Source organism: Vicia villosa, linkage group LG1 (genome assembly GCF_029867415.1).
Source record: "Vicia villosa cultivar HV-30 ecotype Madison, WI linkage group LG1, Vvil1.0, whole genome shotgun sequence".
Lineage (NCBI taxonomy): Eukaryota > Viridiplantae > Streptophyta > Magnoliopsida > Fabales > Fabaceae > Vicia > Vicia villosa.
The window spans coordinates 153,427,567-153,449,852 of record NC_081180.1 but is presented as its reverse complement, the minus strand read 5'-3'; the positions used below and the strand labels follow the sequence as shown (position 1 = coordinate 153,449,852).

At 33.9% G+C, this 22,286-nt stretch overlaps 1 protein-coding gene across 2 annotated transcripts; it reads left to right on the top strand.

Annotated features, from left to right (window-relative positions):
- The first annotated feature begins 2,194 nt into the window (after positions 1 to 2,194).
- LOC131644486 (myosin-9-like) lies at positions 2,195 to 20,504 on the top strand. Of its 2 annotated transcripts, XM_058914995.1 has the most exons (26): positions 2,195 to 2,559; positions 3,245 to 3,373; positions 4,641 to 4,784; positions 4,890 to 5,035; positions 5,110 to 5,266; positions 6,043 to 6,101; positions 6,570 to 6,729; positions 6,807 to 6,956; positions 7,071 to 7,201; positions 7,289 to 7,435; positions 7,571 to 7,672; positions 8,303 to 8,360; positions 8,449 to 8,550; positions 11,501 to 11,538; positions 12,382 to 12,508; positions 12,607 to 12,777; positions 12,878 to 13,009; positions 13,300 to 13,409; positions 13,894 to 13,954; positions 14,228 to 14,405; positions 14,881 to 15,095; positions 15,177 to 15,281; positions 15,586 to 15,957; positions 17,661 to 17,800; positions 19,113 to 19,357; positions 19,770 to 20,504. In XM_058914995.1, the coding sequence occupies exons 1-26, from the start codon at positions 2,557 to 2,559 to the stop codon at positions 19,811 to 19,813; spliced, it is 3,426 nt and encodes a 1,141-aa protein (XP_058770978.1). In that variant the 5' UTR covers positions 2,195 to 2,556; the 3' UTR covers positions 19,814 to 20,504. The 2 variants fall into 2 exon arrangements, with proteins under 2 accessions (XP_058770978.1, XP_058770979.1); XM_058914996.1 differs by lacking the exon at positions 19,770 to 20,504 and having other exon boundaries at positions 19,103 to 19,340.
- The last annotated feature ends 1,782 nt before the right edge of the window (positions 20,505 to 22,286 follow it).

Below are 22,286 nucleotides of genomic sequence, written 5' to 3'. Positions count from 1 at the left end.
ATGGAGGCTTGTTGTTAGAACCACCATCTTTGAAAACCGGTCTTTGATTTGCGGAAGCCATTCTGGATCTTTAGGAACAAGTTACCTATAACTTGCTCTGATACCAAATGTAAGTATAAGAGTGCGCCTAAGAGGGGGGTGAATTAGGTTTTCAAAAATTTAATCGGTTTTATGAGAATACTTCTAATAATTTTGGTTAAGTGTTTGAAGGTTTTTTTAAGGTTCTTTTCTTTTCTTTGGTAATGGTGATGAAAGCGATAAAGTGCGGAAAAGTAAAGAACGCAACGATATATACTGGTTCCCCTCACAATCCGAGAGTACTCCAGTCCCCTTTCAAACACGAAAGAGATTTCACTATAGTTAGAATTATTGTACAAGCCTATGCCTAGTATCTAACCTATAGGGTGATCAAAGGTTCTTAACACCTTTAAGATCAATCAACACTAATGTGAATGAAGAACAATCCTCTTCAAACACACCACTTACTTCCAACAATCCTGGATAGTAAGGAGATAATTTTCTTTGAATTTTTACAAGAGATTTGGATGAAGTTTGTATAGCACTATCAATCTTGGATTGATCTTCTTCTTCAAATGAACAATTCTCCAAATGAATATAAGTGTTCACAATGTATGCATGAAACTTTGAATGGATTTCTCAATGAAAATGTGTATAGAAAGTTTCACTTGAAAATGAGATTTGATGAACACTTGGAAATATTGAAAGATGAAGAATATATGGTTTATGAATTGTTAATGAAGAAGGTGAATAATGATTCTGAAATATGTAGTATTTATAATGTGTTAAACACCTCTTTGAATGGTTATTTTTCCATGAAACAATGCAATGATCAAGTGGTAAGAAAATGGATTCGTTTGAATAAGATCATGCAATGAAAAAACACACTGGTTCAGTAGGAACCGGTTCCTACCTGGGACAACCCGGTTCCTGCTGAACGTTACAGCAGAAATTTCAAATTTTGAACTGAGGAACCGGTTCCCACCTAGGGACAACCCGGTTCCCCATAGTAAAATACAGAGAACTGAAAACTGAGAATGCTGGGAACCGGTTCCCCCATAGGGACAACCCGGTTCCTAAAACCTTTATTTTGAAATTTAACTTTGAAAAAGGTTTTAAAAGATCTTTTGAGGGATGACACTTTGTAGTATGTTTATGATATGCATGAAAATATATTTGTGAACAATTATATGTCAAAGTGAGTATTGTTTATACCTTTGACATTTTAGCTTGATTCTTGAATCTTCACAATTTCTTCAAGACTTTGAAATGATGTATTTTTGCTTGATACTTGAAATTCTTTTTGCACATCCTTTATAAAAGCTTGATGTCCATATTGTCTTCATCAAAACACACTATGCTTGAGAAGCTTGCATTTACACATTCTTCTTATCTTCTTTTCCAAATACATATCTCACATATTCTTTTCTAGTCTTTCATCTCTTAAGTTCTTTTTTTTTTCATCTTATTATTTTTATTCTACTGTTCTCTCTTCCAATTACGTTTTTGATGTTCATCTTCTTATTTAATCGCATCTCTTCTCCTCTTTCTTTTTCATCTTCTCTAATATCTCATCCTTTTGTTTTCTTTTCTATTTCACTATAATGTTTTTTATATTATTTTATGCTACTATTTTATGTTTTTATTCTACTTTTATCTAATATTATTTTTATATATTAAATTGAAAATTGTTATCCAAATATGATAAATTTTGTTGTTATTTGATAACGTATAAATGACTAAATACAAAGTTATGTTGTCATCAATATATGTATGTATGCCTCAATAAATTTTTGTAAAAAAAAATGAACCAACCGAGCCAATCCAAACCGCATTGGTTTGCTTTGGTTTGATTCGATTTTATTTCTAAAAGTCAACCGAACCACACATTTTTTCCTCTTGTGGTTCAAATGCTTTTTTACGTCAAAACCACCAAAAACGCACCACAAACACCTCTATTTCCGAATGTGTATCTACGAAAATAGTGAACATAAATGTAATTAAGCCGGATGCCAAAGAGTATTATAAGGTGGATTGAGATATTCTCTAATTTAAAAATAAAATTTCATTATAAAAATAAAAAATATATTTTAATTTTAAAAAATCCAACACACACGGTTTTTAAAAATAAAATAGAAATATATTCAAACTCTCCAAAGTCCATGCACAACGGAGAGGGAAAAGTGCGAGCCACAAGAATATCCACAAACATGGCGATTTTGCAGGAGCTTCTGAAAATTTCGCTTCCACACCTTCAACACTCCTCTAATCGCGCAAAACACAAACAAGCAAAACTCCTGCATTCATTCGTCTTCTACCATCAATCTCATTTCTCCATCTTTGAATTTTTTCTCCCATTCTCCCGCATTTTTTTGTTGCATCGAATTCAGATCTGGTACGATCGTTGCACGATTGCGACACTTGAATCGATGTTCAATGAGTGTTCCATTCCGATTCACGATTTCAATCCTTTGAAAATGTACATGCCTGGTACTGTTGGACGGTGATTCCTGATCAGGCTAGGTTAATACTCAGGAAATGGTAATTTTGCTCCTACTTCTTCCGTAAAAGTTTCGGGATTAGACATAATGAATAGAATTAGCAGTGGAAATGTATCGTAGGTCCTGTTTAGATTAACAGCTTATTTGCAGTTTTATCACATAAGTGTTTATCGTGAAAAACGCTTATATCTATAAGCTATGAAGTTAATTGTTTTCATATAAGTTATAAACTTAAAAGATATGTTAAATATAACTTCCGAATGTGATAAGCTGTTTTCATATTTTCCCCGAAACTTATAGAGTTAGATACAAGTCATTTCAAATAAACCCTTAGTTAGTTAATCTTATGATGCACATGTAGATGATTCCCGCTCTTTTCATAAGTTCCTCTAACTTGTTACTGATATTTTGTACTGATTTCAAAATTTCTTTAATAATTTCATTATGGTGTACTATAGAGTTTCAACTCATGTTAGACAATCAAAAGATAATTCGAGGTTCGAGCACAGCAGTTTGACCCTGTTTTTCTCTGTTGTTGTGCCTGTAGATTTATACTTCTGTGTGTTGATAGAACGTTGTTTTATGCAGACAAAATGGAATAATATATAGATTGTTCTTGGTTCTGCATATTTTCCTCTCCAAGAAATCGAAACAAAAATGTTTTATTTTTCAAATATGTTAAAATCTAAAAACTCTTTTAATACTTTTGATTACAAATGGTACAGGGCATGCCCGAAAACATAATTGTTGGTTCTCACGTTTGGGTTGGAGATCCAGAATTAGTTTGGATTGATGGGGTAGTACTGAATATTAATGGAGAAGAAGCTGAAATTCAAACCAGCAATGGAAACAAGGTAATTTGAGATATCTTCTAGGTTAGATCAGATCCTTTCAGTCTTATGTTTCTAATTATCTCTGTTCCACTTTGTGATGGTATAATTTTAAGAATTAAAATACTCACAGATAACGTACCTCATTTCTAAAATACTCAGCATTTTATTCCTTGTTAGAATTTCCGTTGAGTTTGGCAGTGAAAACTACATATTCCAGAACTTTGAAACTGTTGGAAATTTCACCTTCATTGCAGTCTGCCCCTAGCCACCCAATTGCGGTAATTGGCTTGCCTTTTTTACAGTTCTCGACACCTTCATTGTGTTGAGTGTGAAGGGGTGAATTTAGCTCCACATTGCCTAGAGACATGCCCAATTTAGTATTTATAAAGCTTGCCCAACCATCACGCTACATGCCCGTTTCGTAAGGTTAGGTTAGGTCTAACCCAAATTCTAAGATGGTATCAAAGCGTATCCAAGATCAATTGGGCCTCTTGTTATTAGGTTTCCCCTACCAGACCACTCGGGTCACGCTCTAAATGTCTAGTCCCTTGCGTGAGGGGTTTGTGTTCAGCGGCGCACATTGGACAGGAGAGGACCAGGGGTTTGTGTTCAGCGGCCCACATTGGACGAGAGAGGACCTGTTTATATGTAAGGGCAATCCTCACCTTACAAGTCAGTTTTGTAAGAATGAGTTTGACCGGATATCAAATTCTTAGATGGTACCAGAACATATTCTAGGTCTATTGTTGGGCGTCCCGCATTGTCCACCCTTTAAGCTCACTGAGCTCAAGCTGGAGGGGTTGAGTTGAAAATTTCGCTTTCATTGCGGTCCGCCCCTATCCGCCTAATTGCGGCACTTGAGTTTCCTTCGTTGCAGCCTCCAAGACCTTCATTGTGTTGGGTGTGAAAGGGTGGATGAAGTCCTACATTATCTAGAGATATGGTTTGTGTAGTGTTTATAAAACTTGAGAAACCCTCACCTTACAAGTCGATTTTGTAATGTTGAGTTAGGCCCAACCCAAATTCTTAGAGAAACCGTTTTAAGGAAATGCAGGTTAGAATTGCATTACTTCTCACTTCTTAAGAATTAAAAGTCTACTTTTGAAAAGCAAATTTAGAAGTGGTTAAAAACATTAGTTTCGTCATTTTTTAATGTCAAAAGCAAGACACTATGCTTTATAAGACTAAGAGTGCAATTGACTTTATTTCACATTAGCAACACCGCAGCTCAAATTTATGGTCATATAATGTGAATCAATTATCTTTAATTTTTTTTCATGTTTATTAGGTAGTTTCCCGTTTGTCAAAATTACATCCGAAGGATACAGACGCTCCTGTAGATGGAGTTGATGATATGACCAAACTTGCTTATTTGCATGAGCCAGGAGTGCTGTATAATTTGGAAACTCGATACAAGATCAATGAAATATATGTAAGCACGTCCAGTTTGAAATCAGTGTATTAATCTTTATGGAAGACAATGATCTACTTCTGAAGCTATGAACATCTCTTTTATAATAATTCAATATTATCGCAGACTTATTCTGGAAATATTCTTATCGCGATCAATCCCTTTCAAAATCTTCCACACCTGTATGATGCTAGTGAAATGAAAAGATACAAGGGAGAGAAAATGGGAAGTTTAAGCCCACACGTTTTTGCTATTGCTGAAGCAGCATATAGGTGAGTTTGCTTTACTTTTACTGTCAATTTAGCTTTGTCAAATGGTATTTTTATTGATTGTTTTCTTAACTAAGGGCTATGATTACTGAGGAGAAGAGCAACTCTATTCTGGTTAGTGGTGAGAGTGGTGCTGGTAAGACAGAAACGACCAAAATGCTTATGCTTTACTTGGCATATTTGGGTGGTCACACTGCATCGGAAGGACGGACTGTTGAGCAACAAGTTCTAGAAGTAAGAAGGTTATCTAACTCTGAATTATGGTTGCTACTGCTTCTACATGTTTGGTTGTGGCTCATCCCAAGGCATATTGTTTATACCTGCATGCTTGCTCTTGGTCAACGTAACAACCACCTAGTGATGCCTGAAAAACATATAATCAAGGATACTCGAGAACAATAATTAAGGAATCTTCAAACAAAAAATAATGAAGTCTAAATATTTAACTAATTAATGAGTGAAAAACAAAAGGTGAAGAGAATGTATTCTAATGTGATGATAGGCTTAAATAGGTAGCAGTTTAATCATGATTTATTATCATTTTATTCAATGATAATTTAGTTAATTTTTTATATTTCCTGGGACCTCATGCTTCTGCATCATTTGGGAAACACAGGTAACACAGTTTTTAGGAATTTACAAGTTCAATATAAATTTGGTCTATTTTAGAATTTTATACTATGAATTTACTATGCAAACTGACAGTAGAAAAATAGGAAGCATAGCGTTGTTCAAGCAAATAAGACTAATTTAAATAATTTCAAGAGAGATTTCTAAAATACCCGTCGTACTTTTATAACTTATAATCATCTTTGTATTCTCTTATTTAATACTAATATATTTTTTTATGAATAAAATAAGAAGCTTAGCATATTTTCTGATTATAAAATAATATGGTTCTGAGTATTTCGATTGCCCTTCTTTTGTTTTGTTAAGTTGTGCTTTTGTGGTTTATGTTGGTAAATGTTACACTCATGAATCCTCACAATTTTCAATTCGTAATGATGCAGTCAAACCCAGTTCTTGAAGCATTTGGTAACGCCAAAACAGTTAGAAATGACAATTCCAGGTAAGAAAATTTATAGTTGTGTTCTATGATGCTTTGGCTTTTGAAATGCTACATAATGTATGCGATAAGTTTATACTCTAATAAATGTATTTTCTAGAACATTGTATCTACATTTTCTTGTAAGTGATTTCAAGTACATCCTTAAATTTTGAGTGTTATCTAGCATATGTGAAATTTTTTGTATACTTGATTCATTTTATCTTCATCCTTTTGAATTCACCATCATATACTTATCCTATACTCTTTAGTTTGTTATGAATTTTATTGGGAAAATCATAGTTAATCATGGAAATAAAAATTGGAATATTTCTCCATTCATTGTCAGGATCAATTTCTTCATTTCATGCTATTTATTTTCAAGATAAGAGAGTATTATCTAGCATAGAAAAGGTTCTTGCTCATTATAAATTACTGATTTCAAGAAGTAGCAGTTTCACATTTACTTCTGTTTGTTTTATTTTCCTGCAGCCGCTTTGGAAAATTTGTCGAGATTCAATTTGATAAGTATGGACGAATATCCGGTGCAGCTATTAGAACTTATCTGCTTGAGAAGTCTCGTGTTTGCCAAATCTCAGATCCGGAGCGTAATTATCATTGTTTCTACCTTCTCTGTGCTTCTCCTCCTGAGGTAGGCAAGTCAAAGCATGATATTCTCTATTGTGTAAACTTCTTGGCAACATTCTGAATTTTAACTGCTATTGTTAGGAAAAGGAGAAATATAAGTTGGGAGATCCGAGATCATTTCATTACCTAAATCAGTCCAGTTGCTATGAATTAGCTGGTGTTAATGCTGCTCAAGAGTATCTTAGCACCAAAAGAGCCATGGATATTGTGGGAATCAGTCAAGAGGAACAGGTATGACTTTGACCTTTGTTAGTGATTCTAATATTTCTTTTATCTACCTATCGGCTTCTTCAAACAACTTTTTATGTAAATTTAGCAACATATCCCCTTCCTACTTCCTCTCAGGATGCAATTTTCAGACTTGTTGCTGCTATTCTCCATCTTGGAAACGTTAGATTTAAATCAGAAGAAGATTCATCAGTTCTAGCAGATGAAGCCTCCGTGTTCCATCTCCAAACAACCGCAGAACTTCTAATGTATGGCTGAGTATTTTCTATTATCATTGTGCAATATCTTTCTTTATATTGATATTTATTTATGCATTAAATTTGTTCTTATTTCAGGTGTGATCCTAATGCTGTGGAAGTTGCACTTTGTAAGCGTGTGATGATCACCCCAGAAGAAATCATCGAAAGAAGCCTTGATCCTCTTGCTGCAACAGTTAGCAGGGATGGTTTGGCAAAGACATTATATTCTCGTTTATTTGATTGGTAATATGGTTTGTCGTGTGTAAATCTAAAAAGTTTGAAATGTCTGATTATTACTATTTAAGTTTGAATGACTTATTTCACTAAAGTAAGAGTAAACAAAAATGTCGATTACAATTATCTGTTTTTTCTGTCCAGGTTAGTCCAGAAAATTAATCTCTCCATTGGGCAGGATCCTAACTCAAAATGTCTCATTGGTGTTCTTGACATATATGGCTTTGAGAGCTTTCAAACAAATAGGTGAGAATATATTATATCACTGTGAATCTCTGATCTTACTATTTTATTATTATTTTTGCATACTCTAAGTTATGAATGAACAGACAAGCACACACTTACACAGGGTCTCGTACATTCAACATTCATTCAGTCATTTCTAGTAATATATGTATATGTATATATATATATATATATATATATATATATATATATATATATATATATATATATATATATATATGTATCTTCACTATCCTCATTGATCCGGGGCCTCTTTATATTCTTAGGTTGCTCGAACTCCCTTATCCTTATCCTCAATATAATACTTACTCCCTCAATACCACAGACTTTTTGAGTTAGAAGATGTATTTGTACGCTAAGTTTTGCTTTGGTAACTTCAGAAAATAATATAAGCCTGGCAGCATCTAAGGTGTTTCCTCATAACAAAGAGATCATCAGTCTTTCTCTTATAAATTAATGTCAGATTATAATAAAAAATTGCAAATTGCTATGATTGCAAATTGATCACATTTTTTTAAAATAATGAATAGACGATGAATAAAAGAGGGTCACTGGTGTACCCTTTCCAATGTAGTACACCTTAGACCAAGGCAGATAAACCCAAGCTAATGTTTAATTTAATCTTGGCAGTTTTGAGCAGTTTTGTATTAATTTTACGAATGAAAAGCTGCAGCAGCACTTCAACCAGGTATGAGGTTAGTTTTTTTCATATATTTGACAATTTCAACTGTCACTTTTATCTTGACATACAATCTGATGTTGATGATGTCCTGCAGCACGTGTTTAAGATGGAGCAAGAGGAATACACAAAAGAAGGGATTGAATGGAGCTACTTAGAATTTGTTGATAATCAAGATGTACTAGATCTCATTGAAAAGGTTTCTACAAACTTATAATTTGTAGCTTTGTATTTTTTAGTAGTCTTTTTGAAATTGAGGCAAAAGTTACTCGCCCACATTCTAGTGCAAGGAGCATTACCATGGGGGTCAGCGGCTTAGTTAAGCACTTTGATTAAGTGCTTCTCATATGAGAGCTTATGTATAAACAATTTTTATAGGCTCTAGCTAATACTTCCCCCAATATTTATATCATAAGATAACCTAAATAAGCTCGTTGAAACGCTCCCCAAATCTAGTACAGAACTACCTAGTGAACATTTGAGTGAGATGATTTGATTTGCTTGAGAGATGTTACTCTCAGCCTTGTTATTTATAACTGAGTGATTACAGTCAAATCTACAACTAAACCCTTGATTATAGGGATAAAAACAATACATATCTTAACACTCCTCCTCAAGCTAAAGCTTGCTACGTCTTAAACTTGTTACAAATATTCCTTTTAAAAGAGAAGATCAAACCAAACCTATTAGAGTTTGACCTAACTCATTCTTACAAAATCGGCTTGTAAGGTGAGCGGGTGTCACTCTATATATACTCTTTCAAAATTCTATTTCCAACCAATGTGGAACTTGAGATCTTCCCATTACACCCCCTCACGTCCAATACTGTTTTTTGGGCTTGGTGCGTGGATTTAAACGGTGGACGGTCCAAGGTCCGATCAATAGGCTCTGATATCATATTAGAGTTTGGCCTAACTCATCCTTACAAAACCGGCTCGTAGGGTGAGGGGTGCCACTCTATATAAACCCTTTGTGGGCTCTATCTTTAAGCAATGTGGGACTTGGGTCAAATTATCGATATGTAGGACTTGGTTTTTTCAATACACCCCCTTGCGCCCAGCACCATATAAACGGCGGGTGGTCCGAATCGATAAGCTCGTGATACCATATTACAATTTTTAACTAACTCATCCATACAAAACCGGCTTGTAAGGTGATGGGTGTCGCTATATATATATAGTCTTTCAAGACTCTATCTCTAAGCAATGTGGGACTTGAGATCTTCCCAATAAAACCAAACCAACTAATATTAGAACCACAATGAACTGTTACAAACTTCCTCAAAAAAAAGCTACAAGATGTTCTTTGCTTGAAACAAACCAACATAAGATTTGGATCGTGTGCCAGAGAATCAATATTAGGAATATAATGATAAGCTACCTATTAGCTTGTTTAGGAAGATTGACTTTAAGTCAATCTTTCCACTAGGTTTCTGTTATACTGTTATATTCTGTTATTAGAGCTGTTATAACCAAGTACTAAAAGTTAGTTATGATAGATGGAATATTTGCTTAAGAGTTAGTTACACTTCTCAGTCCTTACTCTATATAATGCCAAATTGTAAGTCTTCAATAATCTTGAAAAATCAATAACAGAGTTCTGTTTTGTTTCTCTCTCTACCACACTTCTCTTGAATCTCTCATTCTTACATGGTATCCTAGATCTTTATTCGATCTGAATCCATGGCTTCCTTTCAACTAATCCTCCTACTGATGAACATGTAAGTAGTCTAGCTTCAAGAGCCTTCAAATAGAAAATTTCAATCTAGCTAGATGAGAAAAATTACTTGCAATGGAAACAAGTGGAAGGAGTTTTTGAGGCACAAAAGTGGTGCAATAAGTTGTTGCACCAAAGGTCCCTCCAACACACCTTAACGAAGCAGATAAAGAATATCTTGCATATACTGAGTGGCAAGACCAGATTCCTTGCTATGTGCGTGGATTCTATACACTGTATTTGATTCCCTTCTATCTCCATTCGTCCTTCTCAGTCATTCGTGGCAAATATGCAAAGAGATTCACAATTACTACTACAATCTAATGAAAACGCAATCAAGGCTGTTGCATTCGGAGCTTTGTTCCATCACTAAAGGCAAAAGAACCATTTATGAGTTCATAGCTCATGCACGAGCTATCTCTGAGGCTCTCCTGTCCATAGGCGATCCAATTTCTCATCTCGATCCTATTGTTGCAAATGTCAATGGTACATATGATCTTATGTCTCTTTCTTGACGAGCTCCAGTCTCAATTGCTAATTCAAGAATTTCGTGTTGAGTAGTTCACGAAAGCCTCACTTACAGAACCTGCATCAGTTAACGTAACTTATAATCCTAATTTTGATTCACAAATTCAGTCTCAAGCTGATTCTTCCTCAAATTCCGACTTCTATGCTGATTTGAATCCAAACATGAACGCCAATGGTGCAATTCTACTCCCTAATTTTAGTTTTGGAGGTCACAATAGTTCCTTTCGTGGTCGTGGCTACAAGGTGGCCGTTTCAGAGTCACCCCACTTAAATCCGCCCAGCTTGATAATTCATTTGGAGGCTATGGGGGCACTTGCAGGCTATAACATGAGATCCTCTGCCAGTGGAGTCCTTTTCAAGCCTCAATTAGTAGAATTATCTATCGATGAACCGAACTTGAAGTAATGTTTTTATAAACGATGATAGTAATGCCAGAGAAGAGACTGAATCAGTTACCATTAGACAAGACCTGACTTATTTTAGTTATGTGTTTGTTAGTATCCTAATGTATAGGTTAAAATATATTAGGGTTTAGACAAAAACTCTATAATGTGTTTTGACCAAGTAATTTTTATTATTTTAAATTGATCTCATTATAATTATATATTAATGAAGAATGAAGAAAGGGTCTTTCTTTCCTTATCAATGAAAGCCCTAAGGAGGATAATCCTATGCGGGCAATGGTATTGGAAAGATTCAGAAATTCTATTAAGTATTAACCATTTTGTAGTCAAGACATATGTGATAAATGATTCTCACATTATGATTTTTCTATGAGTAGAAATTTTGTTTTTAATATCTGTAGTTTATTTCTTTTGGAAGTTGATTAGATTTAATTCTCATATTTTACTTTTCAGAAAGTTATAACTTATAACACATATATGTACGGATTTATTATTTTGCAGAAACCTGGTGGAGTAGTTGCTCTGCTTGATGAGGCTTGGTATGCACTTTTTGTCCCCTTATATGATATACCATATATGTATTTGTATTCGGAAAAAGAGATAGCAGATTAAAGAAATGGGAGGGCTTTTGGGCTTCTATAATCTAATGTTTTATTGGGTTGGCTTACCAAGTGATAGACGAGTTTCATAACCTTACCATGCATTCTATCTTTTGAATTTATGGTTACTGTTTCAGTAAATGTGAGTCTAAGATGTTTGCAAGTAATAGGATACGACAACTTGATATGTGGCAGTAATAAGAATATAGGATTTGATATTTTTTTTCCATATAAGGTGAAAGAATGTGATAAGACACTGAGTTTGGGCCCTAATCCCAACAACTAAGATGAATAGGGAAGTCAAAGAAGAATTGGTGATGCGGTAGTTATTGGGGGAAATGTAATGTCACGGGTAACTTATTCTGTATTTTCGGTTAGTTGGGGGAATGCAATGTAGTTATAAGGAGATGGCATGACAAGGCGAATCCATTATGTATTTTGATTAGAATTGTAGCGGTTTGGGCGAAGAGAAAATATTAATATTTTCTTCTCTGTGGAGCTTAGCTGTGGGATTACAAGGGGTTTTCTCATCTAGTATTGCTAATCTTTTCAATCAATAATACTGCTACTGTTTCTTGTGAGTTCGGGTTCAATGAGAATGTGTTTGTTTTGGTTTGTTGTTCACTGGTAACTTTTCCTAAAAACATATGTAAACTATGTTAAAGATTGTTTTCTGATAATTCATCAAGTATTTAATGATAATTTTGCAAAATTGTTCATATGAAATGTCTAAACTTCTTATAATTTTATTTTTGTATTGACATGGTCATTGTCTACATGCAGCATGTTTCCCAAATCAACTCATGAAACATTTTCTCAAAAGCTTTATCAGACATTCAAAGATCACAAACGCTTCATCAAACCAAAATTGGCACGCTCAGACTTCACTATTGTTCATTATGCAGGGGAGGTGAGTTTGATTCTTCATCGTGTCTATGCAAGGTACTATTTTTACCATGTTTTTTTTTTTTTTTTGCTTAAATCTGTTATTTGTGCACTTCTTTTCAGGTCAAGTATCAATCTGAGCACTTCATAGACAAAAACAAAGACTATGTTGTTCCCGAACATCAAGACATGCTAAGTACTTCTAAATGTTCATTTGTATCAGGCCTTTTTCCTCCACTCTCAGAGGAGACAGCCAAATCTGCTAAGTTTTCTTCTATTGGTTCTCGTTTTAAGGTATCTAAAATATGGTTCTTTACCTTGTTAAAAGAAAATATGCTATATTATAAGCCTTACCACAATTAAAAGGTGGATGCTTTTGAACTTATTTGTGCAGCTTCAACTACAACATTTGATGGAAGCACTCAATCTGACAGAGCCCCACTATATCAGATGTGTGAAGCCGAATAGTCAATTAAAACCTGGGATATTTGAGAATATGAACGTCATGCATCAGTTACGTTCTGGTGTAAGTAGGTTTTGAAATTAAGTTCTTCCATGATTGCTCACAGGGTTGGACTACAGGCTCTTCCATTGCCTCTTTGCATTCTCTACTAACTAACTAATTTCCTACATTTCTTTCAATTAATTAATAATTTTTGTTTGGTCAAATCTTAATTTTATTTGTCTATTTGTATTTAATAGACCATAATTTGCTATGAAAGTAGTGTGAAGAATGTGAAGGAGCAACTATAAGTGCCAATAGCCCTTTCTTTGAACTAGCATTTGTAGAATTTATCCCCGTCGTTGATATTGTAGGGTGTCCTTGAAGCAGTGAGGATTAAATGTGCTGGATTCCCCACTCACAGGACCTTTCAGGAATTTTTAACTCGACTAGGCATTCTTGCTCCAGAGATTCTTCACGGAAAGTAAGTGTAACTTAACACTTATTTTATCCAAAGTTGTTTTGTAGTTCCTTCTTTTGGTATCTTTCTTTTACCGGGAATCTTATAAATCCCTCCAAAAACAACTAAAAGAATCAGACAAGATAGGATCTGAAGCAGAATTGTATGCATATCAAAACTCATAATCTTAAAGGAATATGTTAAGTGTGAGATATGTTATTCACATCAACCATCTCACATTGGATAATCCTTAACTGTAAAAATGGAAATGTCTAGTAGAAGAAAACATTGACTATGGTTATGTACTATCGTATTTTAAAATATTCCAACAGTATTAGAACATTAATTAAATTTTTTCCTGAATGAAGATGAATAATGTTTTGTAGCAAATTTTTATCTCTGTTTAATTTTAGCCACTTTCTTTTTATCCAATATATCTTGACACCGTTGCCTTTTTCTCTGGTATTTATCTGGTTTCTCATCCTGAAAATTATCTGCATCTGTGTAGCTTCGAAGAAATGGAATCATGTAAAAAGATTTTAGAGAAGGTTGGGCTGACAGGTTATCAGGTAGAACTGGAATTCTTTTGAATTTAATTTGTTACCACCATCAAATATTAATAAACTTTGAATTTGTTATCCTCTAATTAAATTTATTGTCATTTAAATTCTCCTGGTGTTGTGTTTTCTTAAATTTTTTTCTGGTTCTTAAATATTGTTTGGGGCATGGAAACTACTCATGATGGAAAATGTGTGTTCTAACTCACATGTTAACCGGAACTCTTTATAGCAAGATGCTCTTCATGGTGAACTGAACTTTTCCTGATTGTGCTAATTTTGCAGATAGGAAAAACAAAAATATTCCTAAGAGCTGGTCATATGGCAGAATTGGATGCTCGGAGAGCATACATGCTCAGCAGTTCTGCAACAATTATCCAAAAGCAGACTAAAACTTATTTTAGCCGGAAAACATATATTGCACTGCGAAAGTCCTCTATCTTTGTGCAATCTATTTGCAGAGGTCAGTTATTTGTATTTTACAACTGTTCTTATGGTGCTCGTAATATCCGAGTCACTGAAATGATTAAAATGAAAATCACGAGGACTTTTATAGTTGTCCGCCCTAAGATATTTTTTTGGAAAAGCTTTTTCATTTCCCTTATCTACAGCTTCAATGGGACACTGAAGTATAAATTTAAGAAGTTTTGCATATAGACTTATATGCGTGCAATCTATTTGCAGAGGTCAGTTATTTGTATTTTACAACTGTCCTTATGGTGCTCGTAATATCCGAGTCACTGAAATGATTAAAATGAAAACCACGAGGACTTTTACAGTTGTCCGCGCTAAGATATTTTTTTGGAAAAGCTTTTTCATTTCCCTCTCTACAGCTTCAATGGGACACTGAAGTATAAATTTAAGAAGTTTTACATATAGAATTCCACAAGCCTTCAGTCAATAAATTCCTGAAATATCTGATTTTTTATGATTTTTAGGAGAAGTGGCACGAAGTCAATATTATCACATGAAGAGGAAAGCAGCTGCCATCAAAATTCAAACCAAATCACGTGGAAGATTTGCCAGAAAATGCTACTTTGAATTAAGGATTTCTGCTATTGTCTTACAGACAGGTTTTCGGGCTATGGCTGCTCGACATGCTCGTGATAAATTGAGATATAGAAAGCAAACTGGGGCATCGACTTTTATCCAGGTTAGATCTGTCGTTGTAATGCAAATAAGTTTTTCCAAAATATTTTGATGTTGCCTGAAGTTTTAGGAATGAAAATGGCAGTCCTATTGGCGGCGACACAAAGCTCTCGTTGACTATCAGAGTCTAAAGAAAGAGTTAGTCATTTCACGAAGTGTTAATCACTCCAGCGATGAACATGAACAGAAGGTTCTGTATAATATTTACTCTTGTTAAATTCCTGTGTTTGCTTTTCATAAATTTCTTGTCTTGATAACTATTATTAGAAACTAGTAAGCTTTGTAATAGGGGAATATGTTAAAACTTAGGTAGACTACTTCCTTTTTGCTAAGAAAGAAACATTATTAGGATTCTGATTGTCTTTGGTCTGTAAATTATACTGACAATGATGAATTTATAAAGACCTAGAGAACCCTCTTTTAGTGTAGTTGTCTTGATAACTTGGCTGCTGACATATATCTAAATGAAATGGTTTGCTATCATAAATTTCTAGATTGCGGAGATATCACCGGAAAATGAAAGTCCTTCCAAGGAAAAATCTTCAAATTTATTACATGAAGAGTCCCCGAGTTCTTTCCAAGATAATGAAAGCATTGAAGCTATCAGAGTTTTCTCTAATCCCTTCAGAGACAGTGAAAGCAATGAAGCTAGTATGGATATCTCTAGTACCCTCCATGACACTGAAAGCAATGAAGTTATTAGGGATTTATCTAGTCCCCTCAGAGACACTGAAAGCAATGAAGCTATTAGGGATTTATCTAGTCCCCTCAGAGACACTGAAAGCAATGACGGTATTAATTTATCTAGTTCCCTCAGAGACACTGAAAAGATTGAGGCTCTTTCTGCAGAAATAAAAAGTTTAAAGGTAAACTTAATTTATATATTACCTTTGTTAGAATGTGCAATTTCCCCCTCTCCATGATATCATTATTGTATGTTAATAACAGTTCACAGCATCTTAGATTATCTCTAAGGAGTGGTTTTGACATATTTCATGATTTTTTTTCCTTATTTAATTAGGATTAGGAGTCTAACATTAGTATAAATAAGATTTAATTCTTTTTTTGTTAACACATCATTACACCCCACTAACCTTGTTATATTTTATTCTGTTTCCCTCCTTTAGCTAAATCGTTCTTCATAGCTTCAACATGATATCGACATCACACCATCCTCTCTGACTTGTTTTTTAGTCATTCCAATGTTGAGCTTACTAAAATGTTGAACTCTATTGTAACAATGTCATTCCATTATCTTCATGGTTCTATTCTTCCCACCATGTCTGTTTGTTCTCTTCTCTTTTTGGTTTTCCATTTCCAATGCGGCTTTGAGAGAGAGGCCGAGAAGGGTAAGGTTACCTCTTTTCTGGCTTACAATCAGTTTGGTAGCCCGCTTACAATCTTACCAGTTGTGACTTTTCTTCCGTTGGATGATCAGTCTGTCTGGCCCCGCCTTCTCCAACCTCAGATGCCCTTGCTCTGTGTATGTCACAGGTGCTGTTTGGCCACTGTCTCTATTCCTAGTCGCAATCTAGCGTTGTCTGATGCCCCTGATGATCTAGCATCTTAGTAGGCTTTAATTTGAGGGTAGTGTTAAAATATCTCATAATATCATTATCGTGCCTTTAGATTTTTCAGAGCACAGAATATTTTAGAGAATCTAAGATGTTCTCTTAAGAGTGGTTCCGCATTTCATTAATTTTTTTGATTTGTTTCTATATTTAATTAGGATTAGGAGTCCACTATTAGTATGAATATTTATTTGTGCTTTACCTTCTGTAAGATGTGATTATACATCATATATTATTAATATACTTTATCACTTGGGTTTTGTTTTATCTTTTGCCTCCTTTGAACCTTAATCTTTATAGTTTCAATAACTATCTCAAATCTTTGAAATTTAAGGGAATCTCTTGTTCTAAACCTCTTTCATTATTCTTCACGTTTCTCTTTGTTCTTTAGAAATTGCAAATTACTGAATCCATAGTGTTCTAGTATAAAATAGTAACTGTTGTTTAATTACATGAAAATTTCTATATAAAGAAGCAAAGTACAATAATGTTTTTGTTGTTGATTTCTTCTATAAATCATAGAGGCGAGATGAAAATAGTTTATATTTAGTTTGATGTTAAATGAAAACCAAGTTTTACATAAGTTAAAGATGAAATGCATGCATGTAAATGCAGAGAGCAGTAAAGCCAAAAACTGATATATATATATATATATATATATATATATATATATATATATATATATATATATATATATATATATATATATATATATATATATATATATATATATATATATATATATATCCGTTCTTGATAGTTAGTGTATGTAGTCTAGAGTCAAAGAATTGTATGATGTAAGACCCAGATCTATAAAGGCGAACAGAGTTCTTCATGGAATTGAATCAAGGTTGAAAGTGTTATTCAAAGCATGATTTAATAATCACATGGTCACCAATGTTAAAAATCTCATAAGCTATATTTATTATAGGTTTGACATATGTTTTTAGTTGTACAATTCATGCTTACCAAGTGTTATCTGATGTTGCATTTCACAGGTCATGTTGAAGGAAGAAAAACAAAAATCTGATGAATATGAAAGGAAATATGTAGAAGCTCAAGGATCTAGCGAAGAGTTACGCAAAAAGTTAGCCGAAACCGAAAAACGAGTATATCAGCTTCAGGACTCATTGAACAGGTAGTATTAGTATTATTCCCTTGAGGATTCATGTAATCTTAAAATTTGATTTCCGAAATTGCAAGATCCAACACTGCTGGTTAAATCATATAACAATAACACCAAGAGGAAAATGGATTGCATAATAGAAGTAGAATGGGACTATAATAATTGTGTGCTGTCTGCTGTGTGTGTTAGCTCGTGTTTTTTTCCTTCTCACTCCGACACGGACACCGGGACACGACACGACACGGACACTCCGACACCGATAATGTTGAAAACATAGGACACCGACACCGCTACATATCAGCTAATATTTAAGTCTCATTTATCCATATATTGATCAAAATTATATCTTTAATTTTTTATTGATAACATTGTTTAAATACATGTTTAACCATTTAAGATATGTGGGAGATTTGTCCAAAAAATATATAAATGTGTGTTGAAGCAAAGAAAAAAAAACAAATTTTTGTTTGAAACATTTGTTGAGTTGTCCGACATATGTGGTATGAGTGTCATACGAGTGTCGGACACTGATTAAAAGAGTGTCGAAGCAAAGAAAAAAACCATTTTTTTAGGGGACACTTATCTGACTTTTCCGACATTTGTTTGACTTTTCCGACACGTGTCGTACGGGTGTCATACAAGTGTCCGACACCGACGCGTGTCGGACACCGCGACACGCCTACTCCTAGAGGTGTCCGTGCTTCATAGTAAACAAATATAAGAGGAAATGAAGTTGCTGAAAGGATCATAATTAGTTTCTCAAGAGGCATAACGACTATTTAAGCCCTAATAACAGACATACAACACTGTCAAATAGTTTGTCGTTAAACATGACTTGTAATTGGACATTGTGTCATTGCATTATCCACATATAGTTGTCCCTACCCAGTGAGAAAAGGGTTCGGTGGTAGTTGTACATGATTATCAGTTCACTTGTTACTGACCTATCGAAGCTACAAAATATCTGATGATGTATAAACAATTCTATCTTAAAAGTACCTACAACATTGGAATACACTAAATAAAAGCAATAATCAGTTAAGGTTTATTTATTTATTGATATTAGTAAGATAGCACTGGAGTTGACCTTTTGCTCGAGTTTATATAACTAGTTCTACATTTTCAGTATTTGTTAGAAAGAGAATGTTCGTTGTACTATATAGTATGAATCAAGGCAATATGAAGGGGTTTAACTGTCGTTACAATCAATGGATTTCTGTTTTTTACTTAGTTGGCCTTTTATGGATACTACCCTGATTTAAATTATGACTTTTAAAACTGAATGCTATTTGATTAATGCTAGATCTGATTTAGTGTGTATCAGGATGATATCTTCCATGTCAAGTCAAGTTGCCGAGCTGAAAACAATCTTAAGTACTTCATCAAGGTTGAGTTCAACTTTTCGGCCTATTGCTAGAGTTGATGTTGCTTCCAGTAACTCTGATACTTCATCTACAGACTCTGATTTCACATTTCCTGCCCCCGTTTCAAATCCAGAACCAGTCTCTTCTGCAGACTCAAACTCTTTTCAACTAGTAGTTCAGGATATCACTGCCGGTGAAGAATCAGGTCAGTCCAAATTTCTTCACAAATGTCATTGTTCTAGTTATCTATTGAACTTACTGCTTGAGGAGGAAATCGTTTGTCAGAAGAGTAAAGCAACCTAATTTAAAGATCATATAATGTGTATTATGAATGGTAGTTTCACAGAAATCACAGATAAGGGAGTGAAAATATGATTTAATTGCTTCATATAATAGCACTGATGTATGCATTTGTGATTATGTGATTTACTGATTACCATAAAAGCTAAAAGTAAAAATGTAGCTTGAATTTTGGATTTACTTATGTATACTCTTGTGATTAACTATGATGTGATTTACTGATTGCCCTTATGATTTTCACAGAAAGATGGAAATAAGATGCAAAAGACAATATTGCAATTTCATTTTTCCCCTTATTTTTATGGTTGCATTTTCAGGATCTGAAAGTGAAAAAGAAGGTTCGTTTGATGATTTCTTTTAGTAAAATGTATGTTTCTTCGATCTGGCTTAAATTTTCATTTCCTCTAGTCTCTGGGGAAACATCGAAGAATGACAGAGAAAGGGATGGAGGTGGAATTGGATAAGCACAATCACTCCTTCTGTTACATACCCAAGTGATGGAGGTGGAATTGGATAAGCACGATCACTCCTGTTACATACCCTTCGTACAAATTTGTAGATACAAGTTCATCTCAGGAGTCTGTAGATCAGTGAGATAGAGATAGCAATAAGAGTCAACCAATGATGAACTTGTTGATCAGTGTTGCATCTTGTTGTCATCCTTCTGAGTAAAAATCTTACTAGATTCACTAAAGAAAAACAAAATCTCCCTAGATATCCAATGACACTAATTGTGACAATTTTGTATATAACATATTTTTACAGTTTATTCTCCCTTGTTGTAATGCCATCTACACGACGCCTCATCTTGATATCATTTCCATTTAGACGACATCGTCTTACTGAGTTGATTCTTGTCCCTGGATTTATATCGGGAGGACTTATCAAGCTTTCTTACGCAGTTGCATGTTTGTCATTATATTGCAGAGCAATGACAAGAAAATCATCTGGTATGGATGTAATGTATATGCATTGGACAAGCACACATTAAGGAATTACTTATCATTTGATGTGGTCAAAACATCGTAAATAAAAATGTGTTGTTTATTATAAAGAAAGTGTGTTGTTGTCCAAAATTTACTTTTTGATTAGTATACGTGCAGTGCAAGTGATCATCATTTGCAATTACAACAAACTAATGATATTTGAATTATACTCCGTTTTAAGTTTTTTGCAAGCCAACTCTTTAGTTTATCATAGTTTTGGTTTTTCTTAGTTTTAAAAATAAACAGCTTACTTAAGCAATTACAACAGAATAAGTGCTAATTACAATATAAATGTTATGTAAAAACTACTTTTATGATCAAATAAAAATTATAGCTAAACTATTTTTACATAAGCTCTCTTAAATAACTTATATTCACAACTTAAATTTACATGTCAATCACCATTAGGGTTGGTTTAAATGATGAAATGAGCTAGAGATTAATTTGTAATAATAAATTAATGAAGTAGGAACCTAAGCACTTAAAACTACATTTAAGTAAACAACTTAATTAAATACTTTTTTTTGCAATAATTAAACGCTTATTAAATAAGTGGTAATTATGATATACATAAATTATTTCTATAAAAAAATAAAATAAAATGATATATTACAAAATAGGGTTAATGAACTTTTTCGTCCCTTTAAATATTTCAAATTTCGTTTTTAGTCCCTCCAAAAGTTTCCTTCAAGAAATCGTCCCTTCAAAATTTTTCTTCTGAACTATTGGTCCCTAACGTCAAATTTCGTAGCTAATCGGTGGCTAAAATCGTAGCTAATCTCTAGCAAATTTGATGTTAGGGACCAATAGTTTAGACGAAAAATTTTGAAGGGACGATTTCTTAAAGGAAAATTTTGGAGGGACTAAAAACGAAATATGCAATATTTAGAGGGACCAAAAAATTCATTAACCCTACAAAATAATATAGTTACTAGTTAAATGTTTTCAAATAGTTACTAGTTAACTCTGACAATTACTATCAATTTTGGCATGACTTTTATGTACGAATTTGTTCTTAATAATTAATTTTACAAATCTAAATTTTAAAACATACAATTATAATGAATATAGAAACTGAAATTTAAATATTAAAAATATATTATAAAACTTTTACATTAAAAAAAAACAAATGACAATGGAAAAACAAACAAACTTGTGTATTTGTCCAGAAATATTTGAAAGAGATAGTTAGAATCTCTTCCAACTCAATTGTTTTTTTTTATAAGCAATGGAATACTATTAAACATTAATAGAGTACAAGGGGTACTCGCCCGGATACAATATGTTTACCCTGACAATGAATCCAAAGGGTTTTGGCACCAAAAATAAAAATTAGTTGGGCCCTTTGCTTTCTCTCCTATAATCTGCCAGTGCCAAGATAATAACCGAATCTGCTCGAACACTTCTGCAACCACTGCATTCTCATTTTTGAATATAACTGCATTACGTCTACACCAAATTGCCCAAATAACTGCCAACCACAATAATAACCTCTTCTTCGCCGGGACTCTCCTTTCAACAGAAGCGTAGAAAAGCATCATATGATCAACGAGGGAGACTGCTTGATAGAAAGCAATACCAGCCCATGCACATACCTGCTGCCAGACAGCTCTTGCAAATGGACAGAGAACTAGAAGATGCAACACCGATTCCCCACCTCCATTACAAAGAGCGCACACGTTTGGCATACTATTAGACAAAACACCCCTTTTATTCAATTGATCCCTTGTAGCTATTCTGTCCCGAATACATTTCCAACCGAACACTTGTATCTTTGAAGGAACCTGAGAATTCCAAATACACTTTACAGCTTCGAGGTCTGTCAGATTTAGACAAGGCTGACTAACA